Raw genomic sequence first — 20769 nt, 5'->3', positions numbered from 1 at the left:
ATTATTTGTGTCACTGTCGTCCTTAGGAACTCCAAATGTGGGTTGTTACTGCATTGGTCTAGGTGCAGAAGAAAAAACTTTTGAAAGCCTGTATAAAGGATGTGAGAAAGACAACATTGACAGCAAGAGAGAGAACAGTAAGGAGAAAAGTGGGATAGACTTATTTGTAGGATTGCTGTAGTCTGGCAGTCAAAGAGTTTTTAGGTTGTTGTAACCATCAGGGCATAGGTGGGACTTTGAAAAAGGCGTTTTGCAGATATTTATAGTTAATATCTTGCAAGTGAGAGAATAGGGAATTTTCTGGGAGTGTCTTTGTGCTCACCCTGCATTCCTGCTCCGTCATGGAGACTGCGGTCCAGAGAGGAAGAAAACTGAAGCAATTATTTCAGTTGTGGAAAGCAGGTTGCTTGTGGATTTGTGAACTAATTCTCTAATGGCCCTCTGTGACCCACGGATTTAGGAAGTGGTTAAAATAATACCCTTGAGGATCCAGCAGCATAGCTAGCTAACCTGAGGCTTCAGAGCAGCTGCAGGGGTCATTGCAACCTTGAGGCTGCAGTGGCTGCCACAGATAGTCTCTGTTGCAGAGGTACTCTGTCCAGGGAGCAAAATTCCACCTACGTTAGGCTATTTTTCCCCCACAGAGTGAGTGGTGACAGCAGCTTTTAGCCCTAAAACATGTCCTTACTGCTTCCCATTTGATTAGGTGTATATGTCATGTGAAGACTAGATTATTCATCTGAACTTGTTTTCTTTGAAGGAGAAAATGAACATATTCCACTAGAATATTAAAACTAAGACAACAAATGGCACATCAGGAAATTACACTTAATAGCTGACTTAACACAAAAGGGAGGTTTTGCTATATTTAAGGGGAAGATTTCCCACCTATTGGATGAAGGGAAGGCAGTGGATGTAATTTTTCTGGATATTAGTAAGGCTTTTGATACTGTCCCTCATAGCACCCTTCTGGACAAGTTGACCAAATGTGGGATGAGTAGGTACACACTGCACTGGGTGAAGAACCGGCTGAAGGGCAGAGCTCAGTGGAGCTACATCTGGATGGCAACTGGTCACTAGTGGTGTTCCTTAGGGCTCAGTCCTAGGGCCAGTTCTGTTCAATATATTCATCAATGATCTGGATGCAGGAGTTGAATGCATCATTAGCAAGGGAGGTGGGAGGTGATTTTGACTCTCTTGAGGGACAGGAGACCCTGCTGAGGAATCTAGATAGGTAGGAGCATTGGGATATCATTAATGGCATGAAATTTAACAAGTCAAAATGCTGTATTCTGCACCTAAGACAGAGGAATTCCAGGCACAAGTATAAATTGTGAGAGGAGTGGCTGTGGAGCAGCCCTGCAGAAAGGGATCTGGGGGTGCAGGTCAACAGCAGACTCAGTAGGAGTCAGCAGTGTGCCCTGGCAGCCAAGAGGGCAAACCACATCCTGAGGTGCATCAAACACAGCATGGCCAGCTGGTCAAAAGAGCAGATTATCCCACTGTATTCAGCGATGGTGTGACCTTGAGTACTATCTGCAGTTCTGGGCCACACAAATTAAGGAGGATGTGAAGGTCCTTGAGTGCGCCCAGAGGAGGGCAACCTATCTGGTGAAAGGGCTGGAAGGCATGTCCTCTGGGGAGCAGTTGAGGACACTGGGTTTGTCTAGTTTGGAGAAAAGGAGGCTGAGGGGTGACCTCACTGCTCTCTACAGCTTCCTGAGGAGGGGAAAGGGAGAGGGAGGTGCTGAGCTCTTCTCCCTGGGATCCAGTGAAAGGATGCCTGGGAATGGTTCAAAGCTGTTGCAAGGGCAGTTCAGACTGCACATTAGGAAACATTTCTTTACTGAGAGGGTGCTCAAAACACTGGAACGGGCTTCCTAGAGAGGTGGTCGATGCCCCAGGCCTCTCAGTGTTTAAGAGGCATTTGGACAATACCCTTAATAACATGCTTTAACTTTTGGTGAACCCCGAAGGAGTCAGGCAGTTGGACTAGATGACGATTGTAGGTCCCTTCCAACTGAAATAGTCTATTCTATTCTATCTTTTGATGATGAGAAATACGGTGGCATACTTTTCTGTTTATCTTGAACGTGTTGAAGGAGTCTAAGTCAGCATTTACATGATAGTTCATGATTAGATTTCCAATCACAGATTTATATTTAGGCCAAGGTGATGGAGATATGCTTTGCTGTGTCCTTGCCCATACATCCTTTTGTGACTTTCATATTTGCCTCAGACTGCAGCAACTGTAGTAGACTGATGTCTTATGCTGCTGCAGAGGATTAGCAGGATTTGTACCCCTGATTAAGAGATTCTATTAAAACCCAAGAGGTTTCTGCTATTTTAATAATAATAACAGAATACTGAATTATAACCGTCTTGATTATCTCTACTGCTGGTGTTATTGTTGCACTTTCTTTAGTGCTGATGTCATTGTATTTTGAGTTTTATTTAATTCTTTATAGCTGCATTTAAAAAGGAAAAAGCTATAGAATATAAGAATGGTTGCATGACCAGTTAATGATTTTTCTTTCTGAAAACACAAAATTTAACAAAAGTTTTTATGATAAAGAAATTGTTTTCTTTTTCTTTTCAGGTACCATGATCAACAGGATGTTACTAGCAACTTCCTTGGAGCAATGTGGTTGATTTCAATAACTTTTCTATCCATTGGATATGGTGACATGGTACCTAATACATACTGTGGGAAAGGAGTCTGTTTACTCACTGGAATTATGGTGAGTGTTTCTGAATTTATTCATTGGATATGAGGTTAAGTTTGCTGGAGTTCATCCCAAACTTGTGGTACTCATAAATAAATATTTATTTGCTGGCTTATAGGGTATATACTTACTTATTCGCACCATTTCCATGGTCTTTCCTTCCTGGTAATGGAATGGAGCGTTTTCTTCTTTTAGGTAATATTTAGCAGCTGTGTAATGAAATAAAGAGAAAGAAATTCCACCCTGATATAATTTGAAAAATCTCAGTAGAGTCTTTCATTAAATGTTAAGGTATTATATCATCTTGATTATCTTTGGACGTGTAATTGGATCAGTTCTAATAATGAATCTACAGTTCTGACTTTGTTTCTTAAAATTAAGTTAGTCACGAACAAAAAAAACCATAATGGTGGCTAATATCCTAAAGCATTTTGCTTGAGCATAGTTTTCTGCATTATTTCTTACAAGTCTAATAACACAGTGTCCATAGCATTCCATTGCTTTAGGTGGATTTATGTAGTGCAGTTTTCACGGTAAGAGTTTTTGTTACCATTGATACAATGCAGCAGTTATTAGTCCATGAACGTACTTAATGTCTGGTTTTAATTTTTCTGTATTGCACCATTTGGTCAAAGTTAGGCAGGGAGTAAAGGTGATGTATTACAATGTCTGGGAAATTTTACACGTATCTCCAGTAATTTAGAAGTAAAAAAGCTCTGGACTCTGCCACTTTTATTCATATTAACTCCTGTGTAAATGTCCCTGTGAACGAGAAGGGCAGAATGAGCATCATATAAACTGTGTATAACAGTAAGATACATATCGTTTTGGAATTTTTGTCATTGATCATAAGTAACATAGCTCCAATATCTACCTTTTGTTAAAACTGCTGTATTGGCATTATGGCTGAAAACAAATGGTATCAAATAGCTGCCCCTTTTAAACAGGTGTTTTGGTAAAATTTTCATTTATAAGACTGTAATTTGTGTCCAAAGAGTAAAATAGATCAATGCATTTTTGTAATGTGTAAGAATTTTTTCCATATTTTTTTTTTTAAACATCTGTCAGGTTTCAGGTCATTGGCGTTTATTGAGAAAGACTTCAGTACATTTTCCTGGTGGTGGGAAATGGATATCTCCTTAAATACAGAGTTTGCCATGTAGTTGTAAAGTACAGGCTGAAAGCAGAGGAATGACTCAGAAGGCTTTTTTAAAGGCTGTTGTCTAAGCTCAAATCTGCCATCTTCTGGGGTATTTGCTTTTGCTCTTCTTTCTGAGCTGGATTTTTGTGCCAGAAAAAATAAAACGTGGTCATAAGTTCACAAAAAAGGAAGACAAATAGTATATATTGCCACAGGGGTGTGCAGAATGGCGACAGAACCCGGTTATAAAGCATTCCTTCTTCCCAGGCACTGTTTAGAAATAAGAAGCAAATACTTGAAGATGCAGGTATCAGATCATTTTGTTCACTGGAATTGTTCAGCACTTTTCAGCATTTCATTGTGAAAAAAAACTCACAGTAACAGAAATCTAGGACCCTCAAAGTTCTGCAGAATTGCAATGAGAATAGTAGTACTGATACAAATCATCTATGGGTTTCACACTGCTATTGCATTTATGCTAGTGCAAATGACAGCAGCATCTGGACTGTTATTTTGAATAGCTGTGGGTAGGCTTATGATTTTATTATGATGAAAACAAGGTAAAAATAAAGTCAGAAAAACAGATTACAGATTATAGCAAATGTTATTCTATACGCCTGCAAACAAAACACACGGAAGCTGAAATTATATTTGTAATTTTGCTTATGACAGCACCATTTGAATTCAGATGTAAAATTATTTATAGCACTTGCTTCCATTGCTTTGGTGAAAAACTAAAGTACTGATTAATATGTACCATTTGCACACATAGCATTTCTTTTTCACAACTAAAATAAGATTTGGTTCAAAATTAGACTTGTAAAATGTATGGATGATGCCTTCATGTCTCTGATTCATTGTTTTTTATAATTAAAAATTCTGCAGCTGCTTTGGAAGCACGAAGATCAGAATCTCATGGTAATGAGTTTGGGATAAATACCTCCAGGGACAGAAAGTGTTCTTAACCAAAAAACAAGCCAGGTAGCTAGTGTGTGATGATAGGTAAAACAATACTGAAAGCCTGACCCCTAATTATGTTTTTAAGGACATCTGCAATATGGCTTTGGCATACGTCATCTTTGAGAAAGAAATTATGGCGCAATGGGAGAAAGTCAGATGTTGAAATTACTCTTTTATTTCTTTTTTTTTTATAAAGGATCTGAAAGATATGAAGTATGAAACAGTGAACTATCTTCCAGCCTAACCTGCAATACCAAAAAGCTTATAGGTCTTGAATATAATTCTTTAAAGCCAGCTGCTGTTCTGAAACTTGTACACTAACTAATTAATGTTTGTTGTAGAAAAGATAAGATCCTAAAAGAACAGACTTAGTGATTTTTATTTCAATAGGAGTGGTTGATGGATACACCAGGATAATTATTGAATGAATCTAACAAATAGAATAAAACCGTGTATGTGATTTTAAGAAGGAACATGTAATTTCCTAGCATCTGAAGTAGCAAATATGTTGTTGGATTAGCGTGATCAATACCAAATACCACTGAGTTTTTGCTTTTGGATAAGGTCCCTGTTAAAAAGGGTGGAAGGAAGAATAAATAGAAATACTTGTGAATATAAGAGTAGTTACCAGACCACTGAACAGTTAATATTTGCTTTGCAAAACTGGTGGCCTATGGAGCACTCCTTTGGTGTCTTGACCCCAGTGAAAGGAGAGCCCAGGTGCCCTGGCTGTCCTCTCACTTCTGCCGCAGGAATTGCTTGCTGTGCGATGGAAATTGGACTGCTCAGGCTGAACCCCGTGTTTTGTCCAGCCTGGGAAGTAGACTTCATGCAGTCTGCTGGTGGCACCAAGTTGTGCTGGCTGTTGAAACTGCAGTTATTGCTATTTTGAGGCACTAGTTCAAGTGACACCTTTTAAATTGTATAAATGCACACTGCTGGAAAATAGGAAAATCTTAACACATCTTCAGATTACACCAAAAGGAGAAAAGCTTTGAGAACTGTTAACAGTAAGCCAGCAAAGAAGTCTGATTAATGTATTAAAAAAATTGAAAAAAAGCCCCAAACCTGTGAACAAAGAAGGCAAATACTGAAAAAGTATTTACTGTCGTATTGAACAATTTACTTTTTGATCTTGAAAAGCACTTAACTATGTGAAACTAGTGAAAATACTGACACAGCTTGATACAGAGTTGGTGGCATGGGTTAATGCAGAGACACTTTACGGACAGACAAGTGAAACTGAACTGGATACCACCTCGATTTGATTCCCTATGAGTGTTTTTCCACTGAGATTTCTCTAGGCAGCAGCAGTAGACTATGGGCCAAGTAGACTATAAATTGGATAGCAAATATGTCCTCTGCCCTCTGTATACATTAGGTAGGTCTGCAAGAGCATGATGGATGGAAATTTGAGTGCTGTCACTGTTATCAGAACAGGATATAGAGGAGATGGAGAGACCTGTGGCATCTTCACCATGCCATGCAGCTCGTCAGAGTTTTGTCTGCTCACTGAAGATGTCATCCATGGTTATCAGAACATACCCAAGCAGATGACTCAGATCCTGGTCAGCAGGCTGAGCTTGGCTCGGCTATATGAGCCCGTATAAGCAGTTCCACCTTCTTAATGGCTTTTTGGAGTTCGTGTGTTGGAGTGGTTTGCAAATTTTCCTTGCTTTGTGAGGAGTATAATGAAGTTAAAAATTTAAAGAAAGGATGCAGAAATTGGTAGAAGTAAAAGGAGGGGACAAGAGTGAGAAGATATGGGAAGATACATAATTATTGCCTGTGAGATGGATAATTTTTGCAAATCTTTGTAAGCTTTTGTACTTATGCAAGATAAAATAATGGCAATCCATTCTTCTGACTCCAAATACAAGGTTCTGTTGCAAAGTTTGATGACTCTTTTCCTTTTACATCCAGCATTATGTAGTGAGATAGTTCATTTATTGTGTGATGCAAAGGTAAGGATGCCACCAGCTGGCTTGCAGAGCCAGCTGCCAACAGTTAGAAGCACATGTTCAGGACTAGTAGGTCAAACCGATGTTCCTACAGTAAAATGGATGAGTTGCAATCCTGTCAGAGGATGCACAGGGTGGTTGGCTATAGTTTGGATGAAGATTGCTTTAAATGAAGTATGTTATTCCAGAGTGGCTGAAATGCTGAAAGTGCAGCTTAAATGCTTCTGTTATTGAAATGAACTCCAAAAACATCGTTAAGCCTGTGAAAGAACCAAATAAATTAGGAAAGTTTTCTTAAATTTACATCATAGAGGTGGACAAGATTAGCTGTTTCTTTTGGAAAATCTTTTAATGACAGGTTTTGAACACCGCTTATGTAGGTGAAGAATTCTTATATAGAGTAGTCACGATGGAGTCAATGGGTACAATCTGGCCTTAGGGATACTAGTTTTTACTAGTTCTAAATCGTGAATCAAAAATGAATCAGATCTGATTTTAAAGCTTCTCATGCTGCAGCTTTTAATGTCCTTGTGGAAGTCTGCATTTAGTTCAGAAGGATCACAATTCCTTTCCTATGCATCATGAAAAAAATTACAAGGATGAGATGTTTCTGAGAATAGGGGACTACTCATCTAAGGTTAAGTTGTGGTGTTTGTGCGTAGTTTTATCTCAAACTCAGCCCAGTCTTACCAACAAATACAGAGAAATATCTACAAGAGGAACATGGCACCTAGAGTGGTATAGTTTTTAACCACATGATTTTTGTTGGTAGCAAAATCTGAATTCTAACATCTTTGAAATTTAATAATTACTAGATTGTAAGAAAAAGAGAAAAAAGTAGATTCTAACTGCATAGTTAACATTGGCTGCAGATCTTCTGGGATGATTCCGGAAAAAAAGAAGGCAAACATCAGATTTGAGCAATGAAATATGAAAATTATCTTATAGAACTTTCTATGGATAAGGTACAAAAAGTTCATAAGTTATTTTGCATAATTATGCCTAAAACATTATGGGACTTTTTATGAAAACTTTTGCTTACATTGTTTAATGCTGTAATGAGTTGCAGAAACACGTAATTACTTATGAAACACAGAAATGTATTCTGAATTACACTCACAGAGTCAAAAAGGTATGATGAAGACGAATACTCTGCATTGTGGGTAGATAGGTACGGTTGAACTGATAGAAGCAACTCAATTTTCTGTAATAACAGTAAAAGAATAATAGATTGTATTGGTATTGTAGTTAAAGGTTTACCTAGAACATTTTGCACATTGATCAAGAATCTATAATGTTTTTATCATTTCTCATCTCTGGTAGTAAAAGGCCAGAGCAATGTGGTGAATAGTTTTATGGAGGAGAAGCCTACTAGAGGAATTTCAAAAATCTAGAACACAACTCATTTTTTACTTCCCTGAGAATACAGGAAAATATTAAAAGTTTTTAATGCAAATTGGTAGCATCTCGGGTCCATGTCTCAGATATATGATAGAATTTAATTCAGTTAGTTCTGAGAATTCAATAATAAATATAAGTGATATCAGGATTCAGAACAGATTGTGATTATTCCTTGTAATATAATACAACCTAACTGGACAGTGTATCATCAGAAATGTAATGTGGAGAAGACAGTTAATGATGCTTGAATTATTAAGGTGGAAGCTATTAAAAGTTGGGCTGCTCAGAAGTTCTTCATCTCCTCTACTATTCTTGTTCCAGCACACCAGATTGCCAAAATGGAAATTTTTTAAGGCAACAAACATAATTTGGGATTATTTTATGGCTATAGCTTGTTGGTGTGAAATTTCTAAATGAAGAAAGGAAAGAATATATGATCAAAATTGAGTTGAGAAGCTCCAGAGAGTGATCCCTGAAGCTGTGGTGGTTAGGCCAGTGGTCTCAAATGTGAGAGGATGACAGAAGCTCTACCTCCGTATCAGAAGCTCTACCTCCGTATGAGTAAACAAAATTTCCTGGAAGGTGTAACCCACTTTTAGAATTAGAAAAATTAAGGAAAAAAACTCCCTCAGAAGGTCTTCAGTTTGTAGCAGTAGAGCAGGAAAGTTTTTGAAGTGTCAGGGGACAGGGGAACTGCTTCCTACATAGGTCTAGCTAGGAGTTACGGATGTGTTTCAGCAAGTTCAAAGGCAGTCAGTTACTGGCTGAAATGAATGGCAATTGTCCCATGATATCTTTGTTTACATAGATATGACTGGAGCTGACAACTGTTACAGCAAAACTTCTGCTTTGTTTTGAAAAAATGTGATTTGTTTTGGTTTGGTCTGCAATAACATCAGACTTAATACAGCAATTTCAATATATTTTTACAGGTATTCTCATGAAACTTTTGTATTTACAACACAGGTGTTGGACAAGAACATCATCGGTAGCCGTCATCCTGAATTAATGTTTCCCATCAGCGTTGTAGACTTTTGAGCCTGCTCGTTTAGTGAAATCAGATTTCACCACCTTGCTCAGCAAAAAGGTTTTTTGCACATTGGCAGAAACTGTCTTGATCTCCAGGGGGCTTTTAGCTGTTATGACCACTGAAGGTCTCCCAGGAGCCCAACCACCAGGGTGCATTCAGTTCTTTGGTTTCTCTGAGTTAACACTACTATAATTTATAGGTTCCCGTGTAGAAGAGAGATTGTGTTCATTCTATAAATCATCATTTTCTGTGCTGTCTCAGAAGCCTTTCCCAGTACCCAGCTTGCATTACTCAAGAAAAGTTTACTTCACCCCTGCTACCACTAATCATTACTGTCTGAGGGTATTTAATCATTCATATTTGTTTATGACAGTTAATGCTAGTCATAATTTTTATTTTTGCAACATTGCTAAAAATGGACTAATTAGAAGTAAAGGAATCTGCTCATCTGGTGTTGTATAGATTAGAAGTTTCAATGTTGCAATAAAACTCTAGCTGTGGTGCAGACAAACTCCACTGAAGACAATAGTAGCCAGGCAAATATTGAATATATGAAAGTATAAATAATGCAAAACTATTTTAGGTCACCTTTTTGGCTGAGATGGCATAGTTGTTGTCCTATTACTCATCCTATTTTGTTTCAGTGTTGCAAGGTTACACATCTCTCCCAGTAAACAATGACAAATGCAAAACCACATTTATACAACACCATTTCCCTGGCCTCAGCCTGCCTTGTGGATGAATTTCTCCCTCAACTTTTGCATTGCTTGTTTTGGAGACCTTTTTTTCACTTCAAGCAAAATATTTTTTTTACATTTTTTTTCCCCTTCCCTGGTGGTCCTGTAAGTCCAACTGCTAGAGAGCCAGATGAACAGAGTACCTGTTTAAATTCTTACAGGATTTTCATTTTATGCAGAGCAGCAGGAGGAATGTTGTGCCTTTTCTGGTGCAGAGATAAATTTCACACCAGAACCATATGTCTGCAAAGCGGACCTTCTCTCTCCCTCAGTGGATCCCAAGGGAAATGAGCAAGAAATGTGGCAACTGCCTTCTTTCAGCTACAGGCAAGTATAGCAGGACATTTTTATGACAACTACGACACTAAAGACTGCACTTCACTTCCAGTCCAGTAAACCAAAGCTGCCAGGAGACTTTCAGCTGAGACATTGATACACGGCGTTACTTCCTTTCTCACCAATAGCACCCTCCAGGCATATTTATGACCTCCAGGCAGTTGCAGAAGTGGCTCAATTCGTCGTTGTCTTGTAAAGGTATTTTGGAACCTGACCAAAGAAAGAACCAAGTGGAAATGCCAGAGGCGTTTACTTAGAGGAGAACAGGGTTTCTCTGTTGACCAAATGCCATTTTCAGTGCGACTCAGCAGCCAGCGCTAACCATTCTTTGCCGCAGATAACCCTTTAGTTGAAGAGCTGGAAGCACCTTTCTTTATTTATTGCTAAAACTGAGCCCTTACCAGAATGTTGGATGTAAATCCTAGACTTTATAGAAGCCCGAACCCTGCAGTTTTGCAATCACCGTGTTTTGCACCAGTGTGAACCATCAGTCTTGGCACTTGTAAGTGGTAGGAAAGGCATGGTCTTGATCCAAACTTCATAGCCTCACCCCCATCGGATACTTCAGGCAACACCAGCTTTTCCCTCTAACTGCCATGGCAATGTCTACTGTGGTTTACCATAATGTAAAATTCTTTGTTCTGGTGGTTCTGACGATAACAGCAGAAAGCTCAGGGTGGGCTGCATCAGTGAAGAGAAGGATGGAGGACCATGATGAGACTGCTAAAGGCATCTCAGATGGTATAGTATATAATAAGTATATTGATACATAATCTCAGTAAACCACAGCAGGATCCGAAGGAGAGAAAAGGCAAAGTCAAGTCTAGCATTATGACGTGTTCAGTATAATTTGTTAACACAGACCTACCATCTTTTTTATTGTTATTTATATTTCTGTAGCACTTCAGGACTTTTAAAATTGTTTGCAGATACATCAAAATGTTTTCATGCAGGACAGCAGCTAAACAGATTGATAGTCAAGGCAAGTTGTGTCCAGTGTAAATGGCTGTAAACCTTATGCTTCAAGATCATACTGCTCACAAATGCAAGTTTTACATCCCCATCAGAGATCTGATGCCACTGTGCAGTCCAGTGTTTGTTGCTTTGCCCAACTGAAAGACTGAGGATGTGTCATATGTTTGTTTTCAGACTTGCTTTTATTGAAGACTAATACGCACCATTTGATATCAAGCAACAAATACTGTGCGTTCAGGGTGAGGTTCATGTGCTTCATCTTCAGATCCTTGCAAAGAGAAAATAGGCATTGCTCAGCTCATCAGCAGAGTCCTGGTCTTGTCATTCTAGACAAGTCCATTTTTAAATCTTTAAGGGTTTCTCCTGGTTTAGTAGGTCAGTTTCTTCAGTCTGTACATGCTTTCTGGAAAACAGGAAAATTCAGGTAGATCAGCTTTTAAAACTGATGGTTGCTGGCAAATCCTTGATCATAGAGTACTTGGAAGAAATCAAATTAATGGATGGTTAATTCTGTTATTACTGGTTTCCATTAAATGGAGCAAATGAGAAACATAGTCAAACTTCAACTTTGGCTTCCCCAAGTTGCTTACACTGCATGTGTTTTAATAATTTGTGTCCATTTTTTTAACAGCTGTGTCTGAATTGACAACACAGCTTGTAATTGTTCAGTGCTTCATTTCATGTGAACACCTACAAAACTCTTCTGGATAGAAAAAGAATTCTGTAATTTTGAGAAGCTGCGAAAGCGGAATTGTCTGTTTTTCAAATTTACGTGAAATTGCCGAAAATCTGAAGTAATTAAATATTTTGGCCATTTTTACCCTTCCTTGTGAAATAGTTTTGAGTCAGACCTTTTAGTTCTGATGTAAATAGTTATGAACATTTACTAACTAGCCCAAACTGATACTTCTAATTCTTTGTAATCTGACACTTGCTTCTTCATCTTCTGCTTTAGCCACAACTTGAATGGACTGTTCAATGGGGTACAAATGGGTGACTCTTAGATATACATATCTTTAGCTAAAGCTGCAGTGGACTGATGAGCTGAGTGGATTTTATTATCTTTATTTATATTCATTATTCATTATCTTTTTACTCAAATTTTGACATACTGGAAGTCCTAACTGCCCTTAAAATCAGGCTGCTTACCACGCTAAAGTACACTACAATAACTCTGTAATGCAAGAGGTGGACATGGGTCTGGCTGAAGAGTGCAAATTCCATATAGAATGAATTACTGCCTTGATACTTGAAAATATATACATTTGTGCCTTTTTCATTTCCTTTGTGTGATGCATCATTCCCCTGAAGGTTAAGCAAGAGCTTGAAGCAGTGATTTAGTTTATTATTTACTTCAAAACAGTATAAAAAGAATGATGTTGGTAATTATAAAAAGCAGTAATCAAATAAAACTCTTCAGAATTTTATTCTCAAAAGAGCCCTTCTTGCAGTTGAAATTATTATTGTGGTGCTTTTACTTAGCCTGAGTCATTTTAATAAAAAAGTAGCTGCTGCATTACGTAGAATTGATATAAGAAAAAATCCTGAGCATGTGCGCATGAATTCATTGAATTCATGTTGATGTTTTTCATGCGAATCAATATATTCAGTAACATGGCAAGTATGATGCTTACGATGCTACAATTTTAAAGTAAGTATATTGCCTCTATTTCATTTCTGCAATTTGTAATAATTCTCTCTTTATTAGTATTTTTAAGGATGCTGAGGTCTTTAGGGGAGTCATACAATAGTGTAGAGCACTGTAACAAAATATTAATTAGCATCATGTACTTTAAGTGGAATTTCAGTCTTAGTTCTGTAAGTTGTTAGTTGTTTAGAGAATGAGTGTAATTTGTTTTCCTTCAAGGTACTGCAAAACGTAAATGTACAGATAATATAATACTTCCGTCTTTGGCAGAAATGCTAAAAGAGCTCATTTTGATATTCTGAGATCCCACAAAGCCAAGAGGGCTAACCTGAATCTAGAATACCTTGCCTTTGCCGTAAGCTGTTCTGGAGATATGGAAGGTAGCAGTGCACATACACCATAGAGGTGGTAGTCAGAACTTGCCGGTGACAATATCCTGCTGCTGCAGGCAGTGACTTTCATGTGAGATATAAAGCTACCGGTTTTAATAGCATTTGACCCTTATAACTGCTGTGCCACTTTGAAAAAGCGTGAGAGTTAATCGCAAAGGCTGGAATAATTTCAATTGGAACCAAAATTCCTTTTGTCTGTCACCATTCCTCTAGTCTTTGGAGGTGGGAGCGGCTGGGAAGGGGGATCTAATATTTCTCTCCCCTGGTAATTTGGCATCAACAGCTGTTTTGTGCTACTTTGCCAGTGTGCTATTCTGCATAAATAACCTCATTCCGTTTTAGCATTCTTGCTGTAAGCAGGCAGAACTCAAGTTGGGTCATTAAATCAACATCTGGCCCTGGTTACCCTGGTATATTGGGCCAAAAGATGTCTGCTTTTCTCTTCACGTTGTTGCCATTGTATGGGGTAGTTTATTTATTTATTTGCCCACAGCGAAGTCATCTGCATCTTAGCACTTCCCTTCTTCCCTTCTTCACGGGAAGGAGACCAAAGGAGAGCTGTCTTGTTTTCTGGGGAGGGAGGGCATATGGTAGAGCATCTCCTGCCCAGTGCTCTTCTCAGAAGGCTCGGTGCATTTCTGAAGTTCTCAGCCTTAAGCTGCATTGGCTGTCTTCCTTCCTAACTCTTAGTGGTATCTGGAGAAGCAAAGGAACATGTAGCCTGATTGTGACTCATCTTGTGGAGAGAGCAAGACTTTGAGTAAATTTCCATGAACTTCTATTGACACAGGGTTGGAGAACAGAGGGAGAGGAAACAGCAAAGCTAGAAAACTTAGTATTGAGGACAGGAGAGAAGCAGGAAATGCAGCAAAATTACAAGGGCCTCATTCAAGGGAATGTTGAGAGCTCTTGGGGATGGAAGTTTTGATAGGTGAGAACTAATTGCAGAGAATTTGGTGTTTTTGAAGGACCAGATGGATTTCTTGGAACAATCTACCAGGGGAATGGAGAATTAATTAGTTGGAGAATTTCACAAAATTCATGGGGTGCCTTAGTAAGTAAGCAGAGAAAGCAGATTCTTTTTTTTTTTTTTGAGGACACTATGTGAATAAGGGTTTCCAATGAGTTAGTTTATTTTGTAGTCTCTATGTGTTTATTAATGGAATTTGTATTTTGGAAGCTAGATTCAGAGATTTCTTCTGGGTTTTCTGGAGAGAGTAAGGCAGTTACAGAGGTGGGGAACCGAGAGTAACTTAATGGGAGAAATACAGAAAGAGTGGAAGAAAGCTCTATGAATTAAAATGTGGTAAAGTTCAATGTGGAACAAGAGATTGCTTTATACTGAAGAGCAACTGACACAGGTGCAATAACAACTAAGTTGGGGTGAACCTGCAAGTTAAACACAGCCTCGTATATTTAATGTGATTTTTGTACTTTTTTTAAAAGAACCTGTAAAAATTTGTTTTATAAAAAAAAAAAAAGACTAAGGCAGCAGAATTTATTAATGGTGTAAAGTAAATGATACCTCTAGACACGTATAATAGATGCTGCTTCTCATTGCCTGGCTCATTTTAGCCTCCTTTCCTTTCATCCCCCCCCCAAAAAAAACATTTAAATTTGTGATGCTGATAAAGGTACTGCCGTTTCAAAGGAAAAGGCACCTACTGGCGTTGACCTGTTGTGAACATGCATGCCTGTGTAGATACACATATATACATACATACATATACGGAGCACAAATTAGAAAATTGATATTTTCTCCATCCAAGTTTTGAATAAATGGTCTTGAGTATAAGTGATATTTTAAATGGTAATAAGATAAGCAGAAATACTGTGGGAAAAGATCATTGAAGGACTCAGAGAACAACAGGGAAGCATACTGAAGTGATTAAATACTATACTTATTATTATTTTTAGGCCCTACAGAAAATCCTAATAAACTTTTCTTTTTTTGCATGCTAAATACTAATCTAATCTTGTTTCTTATTTAGCAAGTGTTGTAACCTTGAGACAATTGTTCAGAGCAGGGTATTCTGCATTTAGTTACTAATATTCTAGGTTTTAAAGTTGTTTTGATCACCCCCTTTGTTTATGCACTAGAAATGGGATGTGTTCAAATTTCCAATGCCTGCAGGAAAAAAAGCAGAGCTTTTAAATGATGCTGCTCACTAATTATTTTGATGCCTTGACAGTTTACCGGCCTGTAATTACTGACTTTTCCTATTACTCTAAACTGAAGTAGCTGTAGCGTGTTCACTGTATTTACCAGGGATGAATCACCTGATGCCTGCCATACTTCTACAGCAAAGGAGAAACTTCCACTAAAGACTCTGCAAAACGCAGTAGTAACATCTTGGGGGTTTGTTTTATTGTTTTCAGGGTGCTGGGTGCACTGCACTGGTGGTAGCTGTGGTGGCAAGGAAGTTAGAACTTACCAAAGCTGAAAAACATGTGCATAATTTCATGATGGACACCCAGCTAACTAAAAGAGTAAGTCACACTTTATATTCACAACTGAAAAGGAAATGTGTGTTAATTTATTTCTGCATTTGTTTTAAGTAGTCTACTGCTCTCTTCTCCTACCAAACTTTTTCAAGGGTGTGATTTTGCAAGGAGGAGGAATCGAATGCCTTCAGCTTTTCTCTGGATTGAGGGCAGCTGCAAGTTCTCATCAGATTTTGAGGATTTGAATATTCTTCTATAGAGGGCTCTTGCAGCTGGAAGATAATTGGTATAACCAACAGTTAAATGCTGTTACCATTAACAGCCTGTATCTCCCCTAAACAGTCACGGTGGGGAAAGACTAAGGATGAGTGGGAAGGTGGTTCTTGTATAGCTATAAAGGATGTCTGACTTGAGATGTCTATATGAGCTTGTTGATCTACACTCCTATTATAGTCAGTTAAGGTCTTGTTGATACTAGACCACAGACAACAATTTGTCCCTTCCTAACATAGGCACTTTTCTAGTGTAATCTGACAGCTGAGCTCAACATGTCTTTCAGAAGGAAAAAAGGTTTCGCAAAGATTGGCCAGGTTTTGCATCTGGTGTTCCTTTGTGCCTTTTAAAGTTTATTTTGTTCGGCTATCCTTTATATAAATCTAAATATCAGTCTAATACTATATCCAAGTGGTGCTTTGGTAGCTTTAAACTCATGAAAACTCAAAGCACATGAAAATGAAACCAAGCAAACAAATCTGAGATGCACATCAGATCACAAATCATTACGCAGTTACTGGAGAGGTTTGCTCACAGCCTGAAGATAGCCATATCTTGTGGAAATGCAAGGACCAGGTAGAGATAGCAAGGAGGTCTCTCAAACGTGATTGTGCTTCCACTGAAGTCAGGACCAAGGTTCTCCAGCACAGCTACAGGTACAAGGTGGGGACCTTTTGCTGGGAAGAGATGATGCATGGCATTCCTGCAATGCCTTTACCTTGATATTGGCCTAGCTCTGACGCTGCAGTGACTGGCATGATATAAAGTTGCAGGGACAGAAAATGAAGATGAGTAATAAGGACAGTTTTCCTTTGCAAGTAACCTAGTGATTCTGTCATTAATCAACACTGCATTGAAATTCTTTGTCTGCTGTTTTCAAGCATTCTTGAAAATTTTGGAGGCCTAAGAAGGAACTGTAGGTACTCTTACCTTTAAGATTTTACAGAAAGCCTCATTTTAAAAGAAGTTAAAAGAAAATAGAAATAGAACTCTGGCCACATTAATTGACAAGATATTTTTTCATTTCCCTGGAGAATGGTAAAAAAGAAAGAAGAATAAAAATGTAAACAAAAAAAGTATGTTGAAACAGCTCTGGTAATTTAAAAGACGGTTAAATTGCTAAGAGAATTAAGAGGTACTTACATAGATCAAGAAAGAAATTTTATGATCCTATTAAATAAGTTTAGTTAACTACCATACAGATAATGCGTTACTTATTTCCTGGAGGTAATTCATACTGCCATAAACACCAAATGATGCTAACTCTTTAAAGAGGGACACATTATGCCCCAAAGCAAAGAGAGATGGTCCTAATATCATGTTTTTAAGTAACACAGAAATTGCTCAGCCATCCCCTCGGTCCGGTTAATGCCTTCCACCCTCAGTGCTGCAGTTTCTTGATATACCTGTTTCACACATTTAGGTAGGGTCTTAAGTGCTTTAGTTTATGCCAGAAAAGAGAAAACATGACATAATGCTGTTTTTGTCAGCCTGGTGTTTTTCTTTTATTAAACAGGTGAAAAATGCAGCGGCCAACGTACTCAGGGAAACATGGTTAATTTATAAAAACACGAAGCTGGTTAAAAAGATAGACCATGCGAAAGTAAGGAAACATCAACGCAAATTCTTGCAAGCTATTCATCAGTAAGTACTAGTTTGCTTTAGTTTCCCTCTCCAGATGTTTTCTGTCTTGGTTTCCCTCTCCATCGAAGTCACGCTTAGTCCCCGTGTGCTGCCCTGCCCTCCCCCTTCTCTCCTCCCCCATTCTCTCTCTCCCCCTTCAAAGAACATTGCTATTGAGGTTGATTTTTCTCTAAGAATAAGATAAAAGATAAGGTTTTACTATATTACCTGTTTACAAAAAAATAAATAAGTATGCCGACTGTCTTGTGTCCAATATGGTGTAAATCAAACTTGTTTGTATTATTTTTAAAGTTTCCCATGCTTCTTGAATTATCTAAGTCTCTATTTTGTCTTTTGCCACTGAGACTATCCTTTTTTGTTACGTATTTGCTTACAGGTAGTAAGATACGCGCTACAATAGACAGAAGAAAATGAAAAAAGTATCATTTGTAGTAGATGTTCTAATAGTTTATAATCAGAATGATGTGATAGAGGAGAGCCTATAAGTATGTATGTAATGTTTAGTGAAAGAACATGCATCGAGCATCATTGTACAGCTCAAGAGCAATTAGTTGCCTCTCTCCACCAGATATTCTCGGTGCGTAAAATTAAATGTTGGTATGTCAGCTACGACCCCTGACATCTGTTCTAGAAAATGGGGAGTATATGCCAACAGTCATTTTGTGACCTTTGAGCACCTCTGACATGATTCAGATGAGTTCTTCCCCTCTACTGAAATCTTAAAGGGTTGAAAACAAGCCTGAGAACTGGAACCAGTAGTAGGATTAAGCTGAATTCTGGTATTGCCAGACTGTAAGTATTTGTCTGAAATATGTAATACATATTTGCCATAAAGCACATTAAAACTACCAGAATTGCACAATGATTGAGTTACACTTCATTGGACTGCATGGGAGAAAAAGAGAGACCTTTGTCCCCAAGAACCACAAATTCTTCTTGAGGAATGGTCAGGACCCATGCCACTATTTGTCTGCTCGATTCAATGTCCTCATCCAGCCTGAGGCAGCCATTTGTACAGCCTATGAAATTAGTTTCCGTTAATAACTGGGGAGAAGTAGATAAATTTAGTAAGTTTAATTTCAAACTGATATTTGATAACATTTCAGTGTGGGTCTGTGTCTGAGCCAACGTGTGAGGAGATGTGAGAGAAGCATCCATCATGAAAAGAACACCTGTGTGTCATCTTGCAGGAAAGATAAGAAGGAAAGGCCAGGTTATCATGTTTCCTATTAGTAAATTTAGGCTAACAATCATTGTTTCTCTGTTTTGTAGCAATGTTTTAAAGCAATGGTTAGCAAAGCTTAAGGTATGAAGTATTCTAGAAGCCTTAATTACTATATTATATTTAGCAGTAGCAGACTTGCAGGATTAAATGTTACTGTGCTATTGCAGGAATAATTGAAGGAATAAACAGACGCAAAAGTTGAGGCATTTTTATGTGGATATAAAAAGTATATATATTTTCCCAGTATGGTCATCCTGCTTAGCTTAAAGTGTTGGGAGGTGGAGAGGAGTGTCAGGGGTTCTGGGGTAGAGGATGGCATGCCCTGTGCATCCTTTGCTGTACTTGAATGCTTGATTGCAAAGGTTATTCCTTAACAATTTAACTTTGCTGTTTATTTTGTGTGTGTGTGTGTGCATCTCTGTGTGTGTGTGCGTGCGCGTGCACGCGCATGTTCAGAGAAGAATCTAAAAAGCACAGCAGGCTCGATCTGCAGCTTTGTGTATCAGTCAAGCCCAGAAGAGCTTCACAGGATGTGAAGTGTTGTTCTGCATCTGCCTTAAAAATTCATTAATCAGGTGGGGTGAAGAAGGTGCAGGAGTAATTTTTTCCTAGCTGTGCCAGCCAAACTTTGAACAGCTCTGTTAATAATGCATTTCCCTCCGTCCTTTAGCACCTTGCATCCCATTACCAAAACTTTTGTACTTCTGGAAAAAAAAAAAAAAAAGATAATTTTCTCAATATGATGAAGAATGTGCCATGGATGAAAACATTGCTCTAGCAGTTTGCTTTCTTCCAGCTATATCAGAGTTGCTCTGCTGTGGGTGCAAGTTATTTTTTCTTCCTTTGCATCTTTGAACTTTTCTCAAATCACTCATGGTAGTATATGGCTCTTTTCCATCTTTCTGGATTCTTAGGTTTTTATTGGTACCCCTCCTTCACCTTTCCAACCGTTTCACTGGAGGGAGAAGTAAAAGGAGTGAAGTTTCAGGGCCAGTTTTACAAAAGAAATCAGCGCACCAGAGCAGATTGTGAGAACAGTCTCAAACTCATGGTCATGGCTCTAAAACTGCCTTAGCTGGTCTGGGTCTTTTTTGCTTCTCATGCACACTAAATAAGATGAAGGTGAAATCATCACTCTAAGTGATACTATTAAAAGGCATTTTATGTATTCTATGAATAAGGAAATCTACAGATGATAGTTAATGGGAAGGTTTGAAGCTATTGCAGGATCCTTCATCATGAACCCAAGTGAGTTAGACTCCACCTCAGGCAGCTACTGATTGAAAGAAGTAGCAACTCCCTAGGATTTCGCACCTGCTGAATCGAGCCCACTGTGCTCATTTGGTTGTTTTAGTATATTTTACAGTTTGTTTTCTTTTGTTTTGTCTTTTTATTTCAACAAAATGCAAATAGAGCTCGGAAGTAAGTTGTATAAGCTGTTCCTTTCTAAATTTGCAGAATTTACCACTGTCTGCATGCCAAAAATAAGAGTCTTTCTTTGTGAACTTCAGTGGTCTGATTGCTGCCATGGAAACGCGATCCAAAATCATGATCTTTTGCTGTGATAAGTGAAGTTCATAAAATCAAGATATTTCATATTTTCTCTTAATGAATTTAGGAACGAAAGTCTGACAGTTTTCTTTAAATCCAGCTGCTGCAGCTAAAGACTTGCCACTACCTAGAGATACATTTTTACAGTCTGTGATAGGTATTTGGGTTGGTTACCATGAAGAATTATCATGTTGGTGTCAGCTAGTTCTTGTATTGCTACAATAACAATGGATTTCATGGCATTTCAAAGTTAAAATACTGACAAACATATGAGTCAATGAATCTTAAGAAAAGCAGAAAACACCTATTCTGCAAATTATTTGA

The 20769-nt window shown here is 38.2% G+C and overlaps 1 protein-coding gene and 1 long non-coding RNA gene across 3 annotated transcripts in view; one reads left to right on the top strand and one right to left on the bottom strand.

The window, feature by feature from the left end:
* The window catches only part of KCNN2 (potassium calcium-activated channel subfamily N member 2), a 128144-nt gene that overhangs the window by 101285 nt on the left and 6090 nt on the right, over nucleotides 1–20769 (top strand). The window contains exons 6-9 of one of the 2 annotated variants that reach the window (XR_008463710.1): nucleotides 2600–2741; nucleotides 10141–10283; nucleotides 15687–15797; nucleotides 17542–17669. Coding sequence is in view for 1 of the 2 variants with exons in the window: in XM_054184925.1 (XP_054040900.1) it covers nucleotides 2600–2741; nucleotides 15687–15797; nucleotides 17542–17669 (381 nt within the window). In the remaining variant the exon portion in view is untranslated. Of the gene's footprint in view, nucleotides 1–2599; nucleotides 2742–10140; nucleotides 10284–15686; nucleotides 15798–17541; nucleotides 17670–20769 lie in introns of those variants that run through there. The other variant, XM_054184925.1, reaches the window with a different exon arrangement.
* Nucleotides 11562–20769, bottom strand: part of LOC128902274 (uncharacterized) — a 36638-nt gene continuing 27430 nt past the window's right edge. The window contains exon 4 of the long non-coding RNA XR_008463720.1: nucleotides 11562–11670. This is a non-coding gene — a long non-coding RNA (uncharacterized LOC128902274). The remainder of the gene's footprint in view (nucleotides 11671–20769) is intronic.

This window comes from Rissa tridactyla, chromosome Z (assembly GCF_028500815.1).
Source record: "Rissa tridactyla isolate bRisTri1 chromosome Z, bRisTri1.patW.cur.20221130, whole genome shotgun sequence".
Classification (NCBI taxonomy): Eukaryota; Metazoa; Chordata; class Aves; order Charadriiformes; family Laridae; genus Rissa; species Rissa tridactyla.
This window is presented reverse-complemented; position numbering and strand designations above follow the sequence as displayed.